Source organism: Typopeltis vanoorti, chromosome 7 (assembly GCF_054136105.1).
Source record: "Typopeltis vanoorti isolate ZY-2024b chromosome 7, IOZ_Tvanoo_1.0, whole genome shotgun sequence".
NCBI classification, from domain to species: domain Eukaryota; kingdom Metazoa; phylum Arthropoda; class Arachnida; order Uropygi; family Thelyphonidae; genus Typopeltis; species Typopeltis vanoorti.
Genome location: NC_143555.1, coordinates 67,496,762 through 67,516,922, shown reverse-complemented (window position 1 = coordinate 67,516,922; position 20,161 = coordinate 67,496,762). Strand labels below are relative to the sequence as shown.

The following is a 20,161-nucleotide window of genomic DNA, read 5'->3' as shown; positions in this document are numbered from 1 at the left end:
TAGAATTATTCTATCGGACACTGGGTAGTAACCCAAAATATATTTTTGTATTCTCTTCTAACTATGAATGCTACTCCATTTCTTCAAAGGTTTCCATGTCCAGAGTAATACATCGTGAAATCATTGGTATCAAAGTGACCCATTGTCGTGACGTTCTATTTTCATGTTGTGTTCTAATTTACCATCTAGTTTCAAGTCACTCTTATAAATAAAATAACTAATTGCGAATTGATCACCAATCCAAAAATAGGGAAATTTATAATTATACTGCGCCACCCTATTTTTAGATTAGTCTATATAAAATAGTAGGATCAATTCTTAATTAAGTTAGCAGTCTTCTCATTAGGCCGAATCATTTATTATTATTCTACTTGGGGCACCCGCAAGATTCGAATTTTTTATGAACGGTGCAATAAAAGGGAGTTCAGGCAAACACAATATTTAGACTAACAAAATAAAACATTTAATATACGATATAATATAGCAAATACATGAATTCTACTTTTAAATGAAACAATACAAATAACTTAATACATCTTGCTAAGTCACTCATTCCAATTCAATGTTCTAAACTTTAACATACAATTCACTGCTTCAAAATTATAAATTTTCTTAATTCAAGTTAATAAAACAAAACTTCTCATTTGATCAGTCTGCACACATCTATCAGTTGTACTTAATGTTTAAATTCACAGCAGGCACTAATCAAGGTAGACATTATTCCAAGCAATCTTATTTCGGACCTTGAACTTAGAAGATACACTATAGTTAATGTTAGAATAAACAAACATGTATGACTACTCTTACCAGATACAATCTTCAATACATCAATTTATTGCGACCACACTTATGAATTAACTTATTTCAGCTAGCGGAACACATTAAATAAAATTCTCCAACGCTTTAACTGAACTACTGTTAATCGCGCTTCACTACTCTAAAAAAACAGCAATAAGGTACTAATATCCTTCCTTGTTTACTTTTCTACAACAAGTTAAGTTCATTATATTCTTCTCAGGGCAACACAGAATTAAGACGTAATCCAAGATTAACTGGAACTAATCAGAATTTCCCATTGAATGTCCAGTTCTTTATTTATCCGATTACAACATCAATTTTCCTCTATAACCACAGCTGATTTCACTTGCAGCTGAGTATAAGATTCACTGCGTTTTTTGCTCATTTCTAAATACTATGCTCTTGAATTTCTGCCCTAAAGAATTTATAATCTTTTTTTCACTTCTTTGCTTGTATCGTACCTTCCTTGAGGCTCCGCAAAACTCTTTTCTTTTCTCTCTAAAAATTCTTATTGCCTCCTTTCTCCTTTCTGGTTCCAAGGTCACGCACTCTTCGACTCGTGCTTGTTTATTTCATGCGTCTCCATGACAACGCATGAACGTAAACATTTCGCTAATGTAATACAACGCTCTACTCTTACATAAGTGATTACATAACATTAAATTTTCACAAATAAGAATAAACAGAATATTTGAGCTACTTAATCAGCTCTTTCATTACGTATACAATTATTTATAATACACTTTTCGTTACTTTACATATATATTTTAGTTATCATAAATTTCTACACATATTATTATTTAATAAATTAATAGTAGGTTAAGTTTAGAATAAATAATCCTTATACAAATTATGATTAATACATAATAAGCAATGTTAAATGTGAATGAAAAAAAATAAATTACACAACATAGTTTCATTCACAATTTAACACCATTCCTGTCCATCTCAGTTCACTGATTCCAAACATCTTAACTCAAATTCTTCTCATTTCTTTTTTCACCAGTTCCAGTTTTCCTTGATACATACTCCTTACATTCCATGTTCCTATTTTATGTAAATCAGTAAAGCAGAGGCATCTTCTTATGAGATTAACTCTTTCAGAAGTTGAACTTCTGGAAGGCTTTGATCGAGCTTCATCATTCTTGTTAACTACATTGGAAATTCCTCTCTGCTCTTCCCCAGTAGACCTGGGTGTCCCATCTTCCAGTACTATATCACAATAACTTAACCCTCTGTTCATAAGCTTTTCTTGGGAAAATGTATACAGAAGTGGTTTGCCATTGCCTTCTTCTGTGTTTGCTTAGCCTACTAAGTAAGGCTAAACAATCTGCAAGAGACGAAGGAAAAGTAAAATAGGAAAGAATGGGGGGATGAGCAAGAAGGAAAGAAAGAAGAGTAGGGACCAGTCTACAGACATTATAACAGATATATATTACATGAATAAGGCATGGCCCAGCATTAGGTACTTCGTGTTTGCCACTCCCGTACTCACTAAATTGAGCTCTTGAGGGAAATAATAATAATATCTTTACTAAAATGAAAGGCTAAATTTTTTCCAACATTTATCCCTCAAATTTAAGTGACTGATATTTATTTACACAAAATTATAATTATTATTATTTTGTGTCTAACAAATTTTAACTTTTTTTTTTTTGTTTCCTTTCCAACTGTGTGTGATTCTTACTAAATTTCTCATACAGATTTCAAATATGTTTTTAATTTTTTCCTATCACATATAGTTTCTGAGAAACAAGTCTATACATTTTTATGATATAAATGTTGACAATATCATCTAGAATGACTGTCCTAATGCCTTTTGCATCACTTATTTTTGGAAATTTTTGTTTCAAATATGGAAACTCTGCTTAAAATTGATTTTTTGTCTGTACCAATGGCACATGTTTAACATTCTTTTCTCCAGGTGTGAAATGTGTATACAAAGGCCATAGTTTAACAGCATAATGATTGCTCCTGGTCCTGCTGTCCTACACATAGGAAGCAACAGTACTTAGTGTATCATATTTGTAAACCAAGCAACATGGCAATGATTTAAGATCAGTACAGGTGTTCCACTTGTAGGCATCATAATTCATGTTTCCTTCATAGTAACTCCAGGGTGTGCTAGAGGGTGAAGTTTATCCTTAGGCGAGCGAGTGTATGAAGTTCCCTGTGACTTGGCCTACTATGGGCACAGGAAGATCAGTGAACATCTGCCTGGAAGAACATAAAAAATACATTTGCTACTATTACTATGGCAAGTCAGGACTGGCAGACCATGCTTTGGACACCCCTTCACACAGAATTAGATGGAAGAAAATGAATGTATTAGAAGTCGTTACAGATCTGAAAGATTATTTTTTGAGTCAGCCATGGCCCTGAAGAATTCTCCTAACCTGAACAAATATGGTTGCATTAATTTGCCAAAATTTTGGGAGACTATTATTGTTATCTTAAGAGTAACTCTCACATAGCTGTGATGTTTTTTTTTGCAACATTAGAGGTAGATCTTTTGTCCATTACAATTATATTGTTTCATTTACTCACTGTTGCATATACAAGCTATGTTGTGCTCTGATGATACTGATTTGAAATTCAGCAAAATATAAGCAGTTAATAAAACATCTTTTGATAAAAATTGTTGGGTGTGTTAATACTGTTAAAAATAAGTCATGAATAACTGTTGACACCTATGCTTATCTGTTAGAGCACAAAAACAGTTTGTCACAATACACGAAACAACAACAATTTGGTATAATAGTGGGACTGGTTTAAAAATATATATATAATGAACAACACAAGGAACTAAAGTCCTAATTTGGTGCCATCTATGTTTGAAAAGAGAGAAAACAAATATTAATTTGATTTTAATGACTGTCTCCCAGATTTTTGGTAAATTTATAGTCATACTGTTGAGGTTTGGAGTATGTTTTAAAGCTGCTGTTGATTCCAAAAACAATCTCTCTGACTTATAATGATTTCTGTGTAGCACTTTTGTTTTCTTCCATTGATCCTCTGTGAAGGAATATCCAAGGCATGGTCTGCCAGACCCGACTTGCCATAATGATAGTGCTGGATGTGTTTTTTATGTTCCCCAAGGCAGATGTCAACAATTCTTCCTGTCTGTCCGTAGTAAGCCAGGTTACAATAACAGGGTACTTCAAATGGAAGTGCCCTGTTAAAATGGAAGAAAACAAAAGTGCTACACAGAAACCATTATAAGTCAGAGAGATTGTTTTTGGAATCAACAGCAGCTTTAAAACATACTCCAAACCTCAACAAGTATGGCTGTATAAATTTACCAAAAATCTGGGAGACAGTCATTTTAAGACTTAATTAATACTTGTTTTCTCTCCTTTTCCAATATAGATGGTGCCAAATTAGGACTTTAGTTCCTTGTTTTGTCTGTTACAATTTTTTTAAAACTAGTCCCACTGTTATACCAAATTTTTGTTGGTTCGTGTACTGTGACAAACTGTTCTTATGCTCTGAAGATGCTGGATATAATACCAGTGAAATATTAGCTAATAAGTTAATAAATATTATTTTCTTATCATTCTGTGTTTGTAATCAATACTGAGAAAACAAATTAACATAACTGCTTTTAGTATATCTTTTCTCATAGATCGCTATTTTTTCCCCCCTCTCCATAACAGCAATTCAGAGATAATAGAGATGTATTTGTGTGTATTAGTCATTTTATCTGGGTAGCTGATATGTCCTGGTCCTTGGTTAAGCACCATGCTATGAATGAAATTTCTAGAAAAATGTCACGAAACAAATTATCAAAATACTGATATACCATTATAAGTGCACTTAATTTCTGTTGCAATTGATTATGTTTTTAGATTTTCATATAAAAATTCAGATTGTATTTCAGTCATAGAAATGAGTAATTTTTATCTTTAGACTTAAAAAAAAAAAGCTGGATGTTACTATTACTCAGCATCTCAATGAAGTCTTGAAAGGGGCCACAATCAATCCAACTCCATTCCATCTGGAGTTTATTCACTGCATGTGTATTCTGGCCAGTTTATCTGTTTTGGGAGATAGAATCCACTCCTTTTCCATTGATACTTCTCTTCTTGATTTTGTCTCTTGCAAAAAATTTCTAGACTAGATAACTAAAAATTTTAATTATCACTTCCTATATTATGCCAAAGTTAAATTGGCATCTTCAGGGATTAATACATTGGTATCAAACATATGCATGCATGCACACTTCAGTAACAAAGATGGAGCAGGAGAGATACAGGGGCTGGCCTAAAGCTCTTTACTTATGCACCTGTTGGCTTTGGTTTGGTGTTCTTGGCCATTAGGCTGAACGTCTGCAGATGAGGGTTTCCCATATGAGAGGCAGTTTGATACAGTCATAATTTATTTAGATTTGAATAGTTGGTAAGAGCTTAGCCTACTAAGTAAGGCTCTCAAATTCTACTAAGTAAGTAGATTTGAGGAAAAGCCTCTCAAATTTAAATTTTTTTCAGTGATGTAGTGCACCTTTTTTCCTACAGATCCTGTGCCGAGTGTCCAGGGCATGGTCTGCTAATTCTGAGTGGCCATGGTGGTGGTGTGAACCAAATGTAGTCCTGGTGTTCAGATATACAGATATTGCTCTCCTGCCTGTTTGGCTATAGTATGAATAGTTGTAGCTGCGGGGTACCTGGTGTGCTTGAAGTAAATCTAGTGGTTGGTCTTTGGGAGGAGTGGATAAAGATTGTTAGCTTTCTGTGCAGTTTATAAATGATCACACGATTGTCCTTTTTTAAGATCTTGATCACCTTTTCTGAAATGCCACAAATATAAGAGATGGTGATAGATTCGCTGTAATATGTATTTGGTAGGGGGGGGAGTACTCGGTGTTAGAATTCTTTTTATCTGGTAAAAGTGTAGCCATTGGCCAAAAAAGTGCTTTTTATATGAGTTCTGTGGTGAGTGCAGTGTTATCTGAGAAAATTAATTTTGCCTGATAGACTAAGGTTTTTATAGTTCCATGTTGTTGGGAGGGGGGGAATGATATGATTATAGATGTGTTTTTTCTATATATGGTGAAGGTTAGAGATCCATTTGGTTGCCTTGCAATTAGAGTGTCTAGGAAGGACAGACTGTTTTATTTTCTATTTCTGTTGTGAATTGGATTTTTGGATGTTGGCTATTCAAGTGGGATAGGAAAGTTCTTGCATACTGGGCTTAAGCATACAGATACCACTCACATGATCTTCAGGAAAAAACCACCATGTTCCATCACAGTAAATTTAAAAAAAAAAAAAAAGACTGTTTTTGGAATCTGCAGTGGTACTCAGAATTCAATCGAATTTTAACAAATAAGGTTCCAATAAAGTTCCCAAAATTTGGGAAACATTAATTGTCAGAAGTCCCAGTTTACAAACTAGGCCTTCCCCAAACACCCATAGATGGCATAGACTTCACAATCATATCCACGTGATTAAATATTGGAAGCATTAAAAATTCTTTTTAATCCTTTAGTGCTGTCAATACTCCATTAATCTTCTAACATGTTGTGTTTCTCATGTTATAACATAAGCAACAGACAAGTCTCTAAATGTTGGTCAACACATGTAAAAGTGCATGCAGTAGTCAATTTTTTGACACACAAACTGTGTCAAAACTATGCCTACTTTGCTATAAAATAATAAATATTTCTTATCTTCTCTTTTATTCTTTGTCTATATTATTTTTTTTTTATGTGAATCCCATACATGCAAGCCTGTAGTACATTAATATTGGTTCTACAGAAAAAATTCTGTAAATATACAGATGGGCTAAGGGTTCTAGAAATCATACATTTTCATTTTTCAAGCTGCTTCATGTCTAGCAGGAGATGATGGTATCACAACAAGCAAGAAATTCATATATTCTGAAGTTTTTCAGAAAACATCCATACCTCTGGTTGAGATTTGAACCACACCAGGCAGTGATGGTTTTCAGTTATATGTCTATTATATACTACTTTTCAGAAATTTATTTCATAATATGCGTTTTTTTAAAATACTTAAAAAAAAAAAAAAACACTCAAATTTTACTTTCATTATTGCTAGGTCAATTCCTATTAAGATGATGCAGCAGATCAACAAGGAAATGGAAAATGATGTGATGATTAGGTAAGCTTTAAAAATTATGATTTTATAGTTTTTCTCAACTTTTATTTCATTTATATATGCAGTCATTTGAATTTTTCAGAAGTCTGGATTTATTACTTGTGAAATGTTTAGGATTTTTAAATCAAGAGACATGGGACTGACTTTTGAGTTAAAAATATCTCATAGTGTTACCGTAACAAATCACTGACTGTTTTTATTATAAGAATCTTTAAGGCTAGAATTTGACCATCTGTAACTCTGTATTATCGATCATATTTGAAATTATGGATTCTACAACCGTGTTAAAATAACTCTTTTTATTATCTCGACGTTTCGATCTTCATATCAAGATCATCATCTGGAGCATACATAAATATACAAGACAAATTGCGTTACATTTCAAACCGTAAGCTAGAGAAACAATGATTTGATCACATGCTACTCACTGGCATGACCTCTAGTGAAAAAGAAAAAAAAAAAAAAAAAAAAAAAAACATCAAGCTAGATTTAATTTATGATTACACGAATAAGCATTCTTGCTTACAGATGGTTTTCCTTCCAGTAACAGTGATGTCCTATTTCTATTATTACAATTGTTATTTTTGATTTAAAATTAAAAATAAAAAATTATTTACAAATTACAACATGAATAAACATTCTTCATTCTTTCTTATAGATTTTTTATTTTTATTTTTTTCCTTTAATAGTGATGTCCTATTTTTTTATTATTAAAGTTGTTATTTTAGATTTAGGATCGTGGATTTTCTGCTTATAGTTGTTCTTATAGAGGAAGGAGTCGTAGGACGAATATATGCCTTCCATATGTAGGGGATTTTTAGACCATCATTATTGTTTAGATTGGGGTTGGTTGATAATGATCTCACAGGCTTCCTTAAATTTCCATTCATACCATGTTTTGCTGTGATGTAGACAACTAGTGCTTTTCCATCAATTCTATGTAAGGTGTTTAGGGCATGATCAGAAAGGCCAGCTTCACCATAATTATTATATTTGATGTGTCGTTTATGTTCTTTTTGTCTGATCGAAATTGTGCATCCTGTTTCTCCTATGTATGGTATGTTGCAGGTGCAGTAAATACGGTATACTCCAGGGTGGGCCAGCGGAGGGAGTGAGTCTTTGGATGAGTTGAGTAAGCTTTTTAATTTTGCAGGAGGTTTAAAGGTGGCTTTGAGGTTGTATTTTTGTAGTACTATGTTTATTTTGTCTGATGTCCATTTAATGTAGGGAATGGTTATAGTTTTACTGTAGTTTGGTTTGTCTTTGTTTTTTATTGAGGTCTTGTATAGAATTTTGTTAATAGTGTTTTGGCTGCATCCATTTTTTTGAAAAATATTGCTGATCACTTTAAATTCGTTTTTCAGTGCCTGTTCATTATAGAGTAGATCTTCAGAGCATTGATGACACCTAGTTTTTGTGTTGGGTGGTGGTAGGAATTTATGTGTATATATTGGCTGGTATGTGTCGGTTTCTGGTAAACAGTGAAGAAAAATTTTAATTTTATAAGAAAATAAGTACAAAACCAACTTACCTAATCATTTATATGTGCTCCTCTTTTACTAATAAGTTCATTAATTTGCTCAGGCATAGACTTTACCAACGTAGAAACGTTTTTCTTATTTCTGCATCTCGAAACCATACTTTTATAATGGATTGTATTAAGTTATCCTTTGTATAACAATTTAATTTTCTAAGTCTCTTTTTCACTATGGCCCACAAATTTTCTATTGGGTTAATGTCAAGAGAGTTAGTTACTTGACCACTGAAGCAGTTGGATGTTGTGATTTTTGAGTAACTCTTTCACTTTTTTTTTTAAGTGTGGCACAGAGTGAGATCTTGTTGAAAGATGATTTCTTGGTCTTTCTGGATCTGTGGGACCACTCTTTTCTCCCCTATTTTTATGTATTGCTCACTTTTCATCATACCGTCAACAGGCATAAAGTGATCCTGGACCATCATATTTAAAACAACTAAGAACATGTTTTTAGCTGGATGTTTAGGAGCTTGTTGAAGATGGGTAGGAGAAGTCTTTTCAGCTACTGATTTGCAGTCATAGGGTAATCGCTCTCTTTGGACAAAGAAATGGCTCTCATCTGAGAATATGATCTTCCACTTCTGTGCAGTCCAATCTTTGTACACTTGTGCCCACTGGAGCATTATTTTCTGCATAACCTTCATCAACAATTGTTTCATTTTTGGTCTGTGGGCAGTCCTCTGCTTACAAAAATCTTTGACAGACTGTCATGTTAGAAATATTAATCCCACTAGCTGCTAAATCTCTATTGAAGTCTACAGCAGACAATAGCTTGGATTCATTTTGCTTTTCCTAACTAGTAAACGATCTGGATAAGTGTAGTTGTCCTTTTTTTTTTGCTCACATTTTTCTTTTTTGTCAAGAGAAAATGTACCTATCTCCCTAAACCTATTTAAAGTTGCATTTACATCCCAAACCAATACCAACTCATTGGCAATTTGTATTTTAGTTATGGATATGTGCTGAGAAAGAGTACATATATTTGAATGCTTTCTTGGAGATGTATCCATTTTATAGCTACACAACATGAATACAACACTACAAATGGCAACTATTTTAACATTATTAATAAACATCATAGACCGTTAAAACATGCAGCACTCAACCAAAATAGTGAACTAAAATCAAAAAAAAAAAAACCAAAAACTTGATGAAAATTCAGCTAGTTTTTGCCAAATTTTTGTCAAGAATTACCTTTATCGAAGTGTACGCAAACAAAGTTTGTGCATAAAGTATCTTCATAGCTAGGCTACTTGCATGTAGAAGTTAAAGACTTTATATTAATCCTTAGCATTCCATAATGCAAGGCAAGTATCCTTTTGGGTATGTATAATGCTATGCATTATGGGAAGATCTGCTACCCATACTAATTTTGACTTTTATTGAGGGCCCTTCCCATAATGTTTTTTTTTTTAGTGATGATTGCAAATTAAATATATGGAAATAGACAGAGGACTACAACTCAATCCTAGCAAGACAAAGATTATGGTTCTCAAAGGAAATACAAACAGAGAAGCTCTTGAGAAACAAGTGGATGTGAATGGAGAAAGAATTGAGGAAGTCAGCAAGTTTTGAGTATCTGGGATCCATTATTAATGTGAAGAATTGCTGTTCAGAAGATGTCAGAAAAAGGTTAGGAATGGCTAAAACAACAGTCACAGACCTGTCTAAAATCAGGAAGAATGGATCTATCTCCATGAGAACAAAATTGAGGATTTCAGATGCAGTTGTTTTTCCAACAGCGACTTATGGATGTGAGACTTGGAACCTAATGAAGTCGTGGATATCTGCTTTTGAGATGTGGTGTTACAGAAGGCTGTTGAGCATATTATACTGAAAGGCGTACAAATGAATGGGTGTTAGAAAAGATCAGTAGAACTTTAAGGCTCCTTCAGGATATTGACAGAAGAAAGTTAAAATATTTTGGACACATAGAAAGGATGATAAGGGGGACTTCTCAGAACATTAATAGAAGGCAAAGTTCCTGGAAAAAAGAGGAAGGGGTAGACCATCAATGAGATGGATGGATGGTGTGTGTGGAGTGACTGATCTTCAGAGAGTTGAGGCTGCCAGAAAGTAACAACAGGACTACATGAGGAGGCCTGGTGTGGCACATCACCGAGCATCAGGGTGACCATACGGCATCTGTAGATGCCCAGTGAACATAGAGAGAGAGAATAGACAGCAGTGTAAGTAAGGATATGATGTAAAGCCAGGCAAGTAAATTTATATTGGATAGGAGATAAAATGAGTCAAAAGATCAAGCTACCAAGCGTACATGATAATGTTTAAGATAGTTTTAACATGTGGATATGAGAGTGTGGTTCATCATCAAATTCCTGACATGTACCCTCTAGGGGTGTACAGGATTTGATAATACTACATGAAAAATTTACATCATTACTAACTTCCTATCTACAATTTTCCTCCAAATCAGTCTGTTACTTGTCAAGACTACAACATTATCAGATCTTATATTTCTATCGTCTAAAGCACTTTGTACCGTATCAATCCACCTATATCTTGGTCTTCTTCTGGGTCGTTTTCCTGCCACAAGTTGGCAGGAAAACAACCCAGAGGAAAATGACCTGCCAACCTGTGGCAGGTCATTTGTGTTCTCTGCCAGAGAAAACAAGTGTTCTCTGCAAGAGAACACTTGTTTTCCTAATCTTTCCTTGCCCATTCTGTTTAAGTGACCATACCACCTGAGATGAGCTCTGCTAACACATTTCTGGATGCTGACAATGTCAAATTCTTTCCTAATACCCTCATTTTTAATATGATATTGCCATTGATTCCATCTGTTCATGTCCTTAATCTTTCTTCTCAGGACTCTCATATCTGTGGTTTCTAGTCTTTGGTCAAGTGTTTTATTTCTGACCCAGCTCTCAGATTGACAAGTTAAAATTGGTTTGAACACTGTCTTGTATACAGCTAATTTAGAGTTTTGACTAATTTCCCTCTTATTCCATATAAATTTATGCAGTTGATTTCCTACCATACCAGCTTTATTGATTCTGTTGTCTATTTCCATAGTTAATTTACCATATCGTGCCTAAGTAGTTAAAATGTTTTACTTGTTCTATAGGTTCTCCATTCACAATGCAGTTTATATATTTAATGTTTCTACCTATTTTCATTGTCTTTGTCTTGTTATTGCTGACCTTCATACCATATCTATTACAATAGTTATTCAATTTAGTCAGGGAATCTTGCAGACTTGTAGTAGATTTATTTAGAAGTATAACATCATCTACATAAAACAAAGAGCTAACATTAACATCTCGAATTTTGATATCAGGTTTAATACCACTTTCCTTCATAATGTACATCCTTGTCTGACACCAGATTTAACATTAAACCATCTTCCTGTACTTCCTTCAATTCTAACTGCTGACTTACAACTCAAATAAAGACTAAGTATTGCTTGATATAATGCCCCACTGACACTATACAACTGTAGCATTTTGAATAGCTTCTCTCTTGGCACCTTATCATAAGACTTTTCCAGATCTAGAAAACTTAAATACAGATCTTTGTTATATTCCTATGATTTCTCAACAATTTGTCATAAAGTGAAAATCTGATCCTGACAGCCTTTATTTGACCTGTATCCAGCTTGTTCTTCACTAAGCTTTTCTTCCACAGTCCTTCTCAACCGTTTCTCAAGTATACGTTCATAAATCTTACCAGGAATATTCAGTAGAGAAATACCCCTGTAATTCTCACATTCAGTTTTATTTCCCCTTTTTTATATATGGGTACTATATGAGCTCTACTCCAATCATCCAGAATTCGTCCCTATGTCCATTCCTTCTGAACTTTGCAGTGCAGCCACTATAAGACTTTTATACTTCCATACTTGAGTATTTCTGGTCACATATCATTTACTCCTGCTGCCTTTCAAAATTTCAGTTCTTTGATGGCTGTTGAGTGTTTTTTTACCATTGTGCGGTCTCTGCTTGTTTCATTTAGCAATTTTTCGAAGTAATTACTCCATACTTAAAGGATACCTTTTTCTCCGGTTTTCATGTCACCTTTATCATCTCTAATTCCTTTTGGCATTCTTTCCTCCATTTCTGAGCTTCTTCAACAACCTCCAGAATATATTCCCACCTTCTTGATATTTATTTTCTATGTTCTTGCCAAAGTTCTCCCATGACTTTTGTTTAGCTAGTTTTACACAGTGTTTAGCTTCTTACGTTTGTCTCTGTATTCTCTAACAACATAAGCTGACTTATTTGCCTGGAACTTTCGATATGCTTTCTTCTTTTCTTTCTCTGCCTCTTTAATTTCCTGTGTCCACCATGGAGTTCTGATTTTTCTATCCTTGCAGACAACCTCACCACATGCCTCACTGGCTGAATTAATCAGGGTTTTCTTCAGGGTTTGCCACTGAATCTCCAAAGTTTGGTTCCTGTTCCCAAAATTTTTCATATTTTCTTGAATGATGTTGTCAATAATGTTGTCTACAGTTCACATCTGAGAGCTGCTCAACTTTTATTCATTTTAAAACTTTCTTACATGTTATTCTTTTCAATATGAAATTCAATTTTATCCTTCCCAAGACTAAATGGTGATCACTTCCAATTTGAAATCCTCTGTGCACTCCAGTGTTCTGCATCAGAGAGAAAACATCACTATCAACAATAATATAGTCAATGAGACTTTTCTTTTTCCTTGTCTCTTCTCTCCATGTGAATTTGTGCACATTTTTATCTTGGAATATTGTGTTAGTAATAACCAGTTCATATCCTGAGGAGAAATCCAAAATGTATTTGTCATTGTTTAGCTTTGCTCTTTTCTACAAATTTTCTCAAAATATTTTTGTATGTCTGACAATCATTTCCTACTCTGCTATTTAGATCCCCAACAAGGACCAACTTTTCATTTTTCTTTGTGTCAGTTGCTTTCTCTAAAGCCTCAAAAAATTCCTCCACTTCTACCTTAGTAGAACCTTCTGTGTTACCATAGGCACAAATAATTTTTATTTTCCAGTTACCCATTCTGATATTTGCCCACATGAAATTTGCCTGCCATTCAGGAAGATTGGCCTCATTATTTAGTGTTGAATATTATGGCTACTCCTTCTTTTTCTTGATTGTCATTGCCTTAGTATAACTTTTTGTATTTATTGCTTAGAAAGAACTCACCAGTTTGTCTTTTTTGTTTCAGTCAGTCACCCCTATTATGTCGATGTGTTACTTATCCAATTCCTCAGCTAGCTCCATTTTTTTGCCATTCAAGCTTCTTATGTTGATAGTAGCAATCTTGAACTCTGATGATATTGAGTTGCGGTGTGTTTTGGATTTGGTCCAGGGGGGGCCTTGTTTAACCGGGCGATGCCCTAGCTGGCATGATTTGTATTGTGGTTTAAGCCAATAAGAATATAATTTAGTTGGTTAAATCCCAAATTGTCAGCCCATCATCGTTTGTTCAGTATCCAGGTAGATACCTAATCTGGTGCACCACAAGAAGGTGAGGATTGGACATTAGATCAGAAGCCCTGTCGGTTCTCTGCATTCTTTAAAGGCTATATGGAGATCTTCTTTCAGTTATACAGCTTTGACCCTTAAGCACCCAGCACCCCGAGAGTGTGGTTAGAAAACGGATGAGAATTCTGAAGAAAATTATGAATTAGCAGATAGTAACAATGGTTGAACAATATTGATTCTGCAATGTATAAGTAGATTAATATATGATTATAATCACTTAAACAGATTTAGAGATGAATGATTGAACAGGTATTTATCTTGCCTTTTTCTTACAATTTTTGTTTCAAAGGAAGTCCAAGATATAGGTGAGTTGATGCAATTCCCTTTCCCTCCTTGAGTATCACCTCCGAAATGATGAAAATAGAGATTACTAATGTTAAGTAATAATAAAATCATCAATTCATACATAAATATAGTAATGCTTTGTTTGAATTTGTAGTAAAGTATAGACCTTTATTCTAGATCAAGGACTAGAAATGACTGCTTGTTTCTCTTACCACATGACTTTACATTAATTGCCTTAGTATCCCATAATGCAAAACACACAACCTTTTGGTTGTGTATAATGCCATGCACAGTGGCGTAGCTAGAGCTGTTGCTGCTCGGGGCGGTCCCTGAGTTTGTCGCCCCTCTCAATACACACCAAAAATACTACAAAAAGTCAAAATGACGTATAAGGAAATAAATTAAAACACTGTTTATTTTTGAAGTAAAACTTTAATTTCAACATTCCAAAATGTTATTTTTCTTGCTTTTCTGTTAGCAAAATCGTCGATGACATTGGCGAAGTCTTATTTCATAGTAACGTAGGTAATTCTTAATCAGTTTTATTTAGAAAAACTCCTCTCACAACTAGCAACAGTTACAGCAATTGTGAGGACAATTCGCAGTAGTATTATAATATTTGGAACTGAGTTCTCAAGACTGTATTTTAGAATTAACTGCAAAAGTTCAAAAAGGTTCAAAGTGCCACCTGGGGCAGACTGCCCCCTACGCACCCCCTAGCTATGCCACTGGCTATGCATTATGGGTGCATTGCAATATGCATTACAAATACACCTGCTGTTGTAGGTGGCTGGTTCTCCTGTTTATAATTATTCCAGATATATGCAAAGAGCCTCTGTGACTCAGACTGTATCAACAATGCTATTTGGTTGGAAAGACTTGGATTCAAATTCCATGTAGGCCTTGAAGAACCTGTATCAGAGCCTTTCTAGTGAAGATTAGTTAACCATTCTTATATGGAAGTTGTGTGGTTTTGACTCCCAAAAACTCAAGTCAAACCAACACCAGAAGAAAATACACAAATTACAGTCATTTCAGAGTATGTAGATAGGTGGGATTAACCACTGTATCACCCAAGTTCCTTAGCTGTGATAGGCTGTCACAGCATAGGGAAAATGGGATGAGATATATATGCTGTCTTTGAGTTAGAATGTAGGCTGTAAACTAGAAGCAGGCTTAACCAACCTGACCAATACTGCCTTTCATTCTACTTGCAGTACCAGCAGAGTGATTGCCCTGTTATCCATCCTTCTTCAAATAACTGGACCTTCAGTTAACTAACTGATCCTTGAAATGGGTTAGTGTGTCAGATGACTTCTGGTACAGCACCACGTAATTGTACCTTCATTTATCTGATCTATCTTATAGTTACCCGACCAGTAAATAATGTTTCTGTTTTTTTGTTTGTTAATTGAAAGATTACTGTATATTTTATTATGAAGGAAACAAGACAGTATCAGTTACTTCCACCCAGAACTGTGCCTCAACTGCTGATGCAGTTACTATGTGAAGACCAAGGATCAAAACCTTCCAGGAAGTTCTTAGTTGAATAAAAGTACAAGTGTGATCAAATTAAATTATGGAAATCTAATCTCATCTTCTCAACATATAACACACGGACATTCAAGAATGGGAAAATTTTTTCAGCTACTTAGAGGAGCAGAAAAAGTCAACATAGACATTGTATGTATACAAGCACATAGATGGAGAGCTGACAATCATGAAGTGAATGAAACTTCATCAGCTGACAAAAAAAATGGAGATTTATTTATAACTCAGCAAACAATGATGAAACTGGGGGGGGGGGGTTTGGAATAATACTCAAGAAGGAAAACTAGCAGAAAAAGTATCTGAAAGAATTCTTCTCATAACCATAAATACCAACTTGCAAAGCTGACATTAATATCTATATATATTCCTACAGAATGTACTTCACTAGAAAACAAAGGCACCTATTATAAAGACCTTTCTGAAGCTGTCATGAACATTCCCAGTCCACGTTACTCATTAGTGGCAATTTTTAATGCCCAAATTGGCAAAGACATTGCCAGTACTACTAAAAATGTGGGTAAATATACTTATCATCAAACCACAAATAACAATGGAATTCTCTTATGACTTCTGCAATAGCCATAACATGGTAATCACCCAAATCAAGTTTCCCCATCCAGAAGGAAGACTATGGACCCGGGAATGGCTCTCATTCCCAAATAGACCACATTCTAATTAATGGAAAGTGGATCAGATCATCAAGGATTGGCGAGCATATAATACTATTGAACTAAACTCTGACCACAGAATAATCATTGCCCATATTAAACTTTCACTAAAAGCCTCTAAAAATGACAAGCCTACAAGGAATCAATACAACTTGGAAAAACTGAATAACCCAAAAATTGCAGCATCTTTCCACAGCACATTAAAATATGATATGGAACACATTCTTAAAGATCCAGTTAATGAAAAGTATAAGAGTATCATTGACACAATAAGCATAACATCCAACAAAACATCAACAAGAAAAGACTTTGGAAAAATGGATTACCCCTGAAACTGAAAAATATATAGATGAAAGAAATAAATCAAGGAAACTCTACCACTTAAACAGGAATGAAATAAAGATAAACTACACTTAAATAACAAGGTCATTAAACTAATGATCAGAGACAAAGAAAATCAAATAAATACTGAAAGAACTCAAAAATTTATAATAAAACTGGAGATACTAGAAACACATTTCAAATGATAAACCATATCTGTTATCACAAAACAAAAAGAAGTGAAAATATTTTCACACATTAATACAAAAACGGTGGAAATTTATCAGTAAATGATAAAATTGATGAAATAGTGGAGAAACGTCTTGTAAACATTACTGAATGTTGATAATCTACAACATTCAAGCCAGTTAGTGGACCTGCATCCAACCACCACTCTACCAATAAATTGTGAAGACTTCACTGAAAAGGAACTAAAAATAGCAATTGATCAAACAAAAGCAGGAAAACCCTTAAGGGTTGATGGAAGCTTTCAGAAATGCTGGGTATAACACACATTCCAATCTCCTTGCCATAGCGAATCAGGCATTAAACACTGGAATAATATCTCAATAATGGAAACAAGGCGTTATTGTTCTTATACCTCAAAAGAGCAATTTTAATAGACTGGATAACTACAACTACAGAGGTATTACTTTTCTATAAACCACAGTTAAAATCTACAATAAAATTGAATTTCTCTAATAACTTTTTCATGGTTTGGGTCCAAAAGGTTTAGGGAAATTTGTATGGTTGCACAATATTTTCATGGCCTTTGATTAGATATGGCATGGAGACCTGCTCACCAAACTATCCTCTTGTCTACCTTCTACCTTTTGCAATTAGGTCACAGCAGATGGCCATTTTTTTCCTCAAATTCCATACTGGTAAAATATTATAAATCTATCATACATTTAGTACTGTGTGTGTAGGCTAAAGGTTAGATAAGTAGATAGCCAGAAATCCTGCTCTAGAGATTAAAACATGATACATTTTCAAGTCACTTCTGACTTCCATTAAGATCCTTTTTTAAAATTTATTATACCACTTATGCTGGTTTAGTGTTTTAGGTCAGCTGAAAAAAAATATTTATGTATGGTTAAATTACTTAGCAAATATTTTTCAATTAATATGTAGAGTATGTGTGCATTTCATTCAGGTCTTTATAAAGCATTCCTAATGCATATTAGTGTAAATAAATTAAATCTTCAGTATTTGTTTTGGTCCTCAATCTGTAGTTCTGATTAGAACATTCATTCATTATCTATCATTTTATTTATCTGAAATTATATATATATATTCCCAATCATTCAGAGCCATACATGATGTAAAAGCAACTGACATGGGTAATGGGTTTGTTCGATACAAAGCAGAAGTGGATTTTGATGGGAGGGAACTCACAAGGTCTTATTTGGATAGTCAAGACTTAGAAAATCTTTTGAAGGTATTTCTCATACAGTAGATATTTTGTGACTTGTTTTAATTATTTGTTAAATCAGATTACTTTTAAATTTCATAGAATGATAATTAATTGAAGTAATAGAAATAAATGAAATATTAATTTATTATAAAGTGATATAATTAAAGTTGACTCTCAATTTAGTAAACATCATTATAACAAACTCATTCATTACAGCAAACTAGTGAAAAGTCCCAGCCAAAATATCCACTATATTATAATGAGCTATTCCTGTAGTCTTCTATTGGATTTATTTAAGTTTGTTGGTGTGGTTTCACAGTATTGTCTTTATAACCATATCTAACAACTGCAGATTTTTGAATGTCTTGCTTTCTCTCCTGAAATTAGACTTATCATTCCTTTGAGTTGTTAATAATCTCTATAAATTGCCTTCATTATCATCAAATTCTTGCTAGGTACCCTCAAAAGATATTGTAGTACTACATGATTAAGTTTACATTATTAACCTGATATCAACATTTTCATTCAAATTAATCTGATATTTTTTAAAACTCCAATATTGTCAGGTGTTATATTACATTCTTCTAAGGCATTTCTTACTGCATCAATCCATGTAGATCTCAGTCTTCCTTTGGGTATCTTTCCTGCCATCTTGGCATTAAACACCTGATTCCTGTTTAAGTGACCATACCACCTTAGATTAGTTCTACTTACACATTCTTGAATGCTAACAACATCAAGTTCCTTCCTTCTTGATATATTCATTTTTAATGTGAAGCTGCCATTAATATTACCTATTTACTCCCATAATGTTTCTCAGCTATCATGTCTGCCATCTCTTTTCTGTGACTAACTGCTTAAGTTAAAATTGGTTTAAACACTGTATATTACTAGTTTAGTGTTTTGGCTAATTTCTGTCTTCTTCCATATGAATTTATTCAGCTAGTCCTTACCATATCATCTTTCCTTATTCATGTTACATTGAAGTTCTATGTTTTTTCTACATGTTTAAGCCACATGAGTATCTATAAATACACTGTTTGAAAAAAATCGATGGATACCATAATGTGAGGAACAAATAGCCATGGTGCCTGACTTAATAAGATGTAGGACCTCCTTTCACTGTGATAACTGCTGCAATCCTAAGGGACATACTTTCCACAAGTGTACAATAGCAATCATTGGGAATTTTGGGCCATTCTTCCTGTGGGCATGTTATAAGATCCTGGATTGTTGTGGGGCAAACATCCCTTGACCTCACCCAGTGCTCATCCCACATATGTTCAGTAGAGTTGAGATCAGCCCTCTTTTGAGGCCAGTCAAGGGTGGTGACATTCATGTCCACAAACCATGCAGTTACAGCAGCGGCAACCTTAACACAAGTGTTCATTGTCTTGCTGAAAGAGACAATGGTTAGTTCTGTAGAAATGCCACAAAATAGGAAATGTTGCATTGCCCAGAATGTTCAGATATCTCTCAGAGTTCATTGTTGGACCACAAACAGAGGTCCCAGACCAAACCAGAAAAAAACAGGACCACATCGTCACATTGCCACCTCTGAATTTCATAGTTGGGCTTATGCACTCTAGTGAGAGATATTCACATGGATGAAATATCAGTGTGGCATCTGCCACAACCACACCTATCCATCTGCTCTGTAGAAGGTATAGCATGATTCGTTGCTCCATAACACAACTTTCCAAGCTTCCGCATCCTACTGTACATGGTCTTTATACAACTGAAGACAACGCTGCATGTTGGTTCGGATAATGTGGTGTTTGCATATTTCAGTCCTACCATGGAAAATCATGTTGTGAGCTTTGGTTCTATGTTTTTTGCAAATTCATGTTCCAGTTGATGCCTGGAACTCCATAATTCAATGTGTTGGCTGATGAATGGTAGTTTTTACATATTATCCCTTCGTAGTATTCTACGGTGACATTCAGTGAGTATGGTTGTCCACTGTGAATAGC

General features: G+C 34.2%; 1 protein-coding gene across 1 annotated transcript in view; it reads left to right on the top strand.

Moving 5' to 3' along the window:
- Positions 1–20,161, top strand: part of ZnT49B (solute carrier family 30 member 9) — a 244,361-nt gene that overhangs the window by 210,323 nt on the left and 13,877 nt on the right. Inside the window, exons 16-17 of the mRNA XM_090395926.1 lie at positions 6,858–6,920; positions 18,083–18,212. Coding sequence (XP_090252052.1) covers positions 6,858–6,920; positions 18,083–18,212 — 193 coding nt within the window. The remainder of the gene's footprint in view (positions 1–6,857; positions 6,921–18,082; positions 18,213–20,161) is intronic.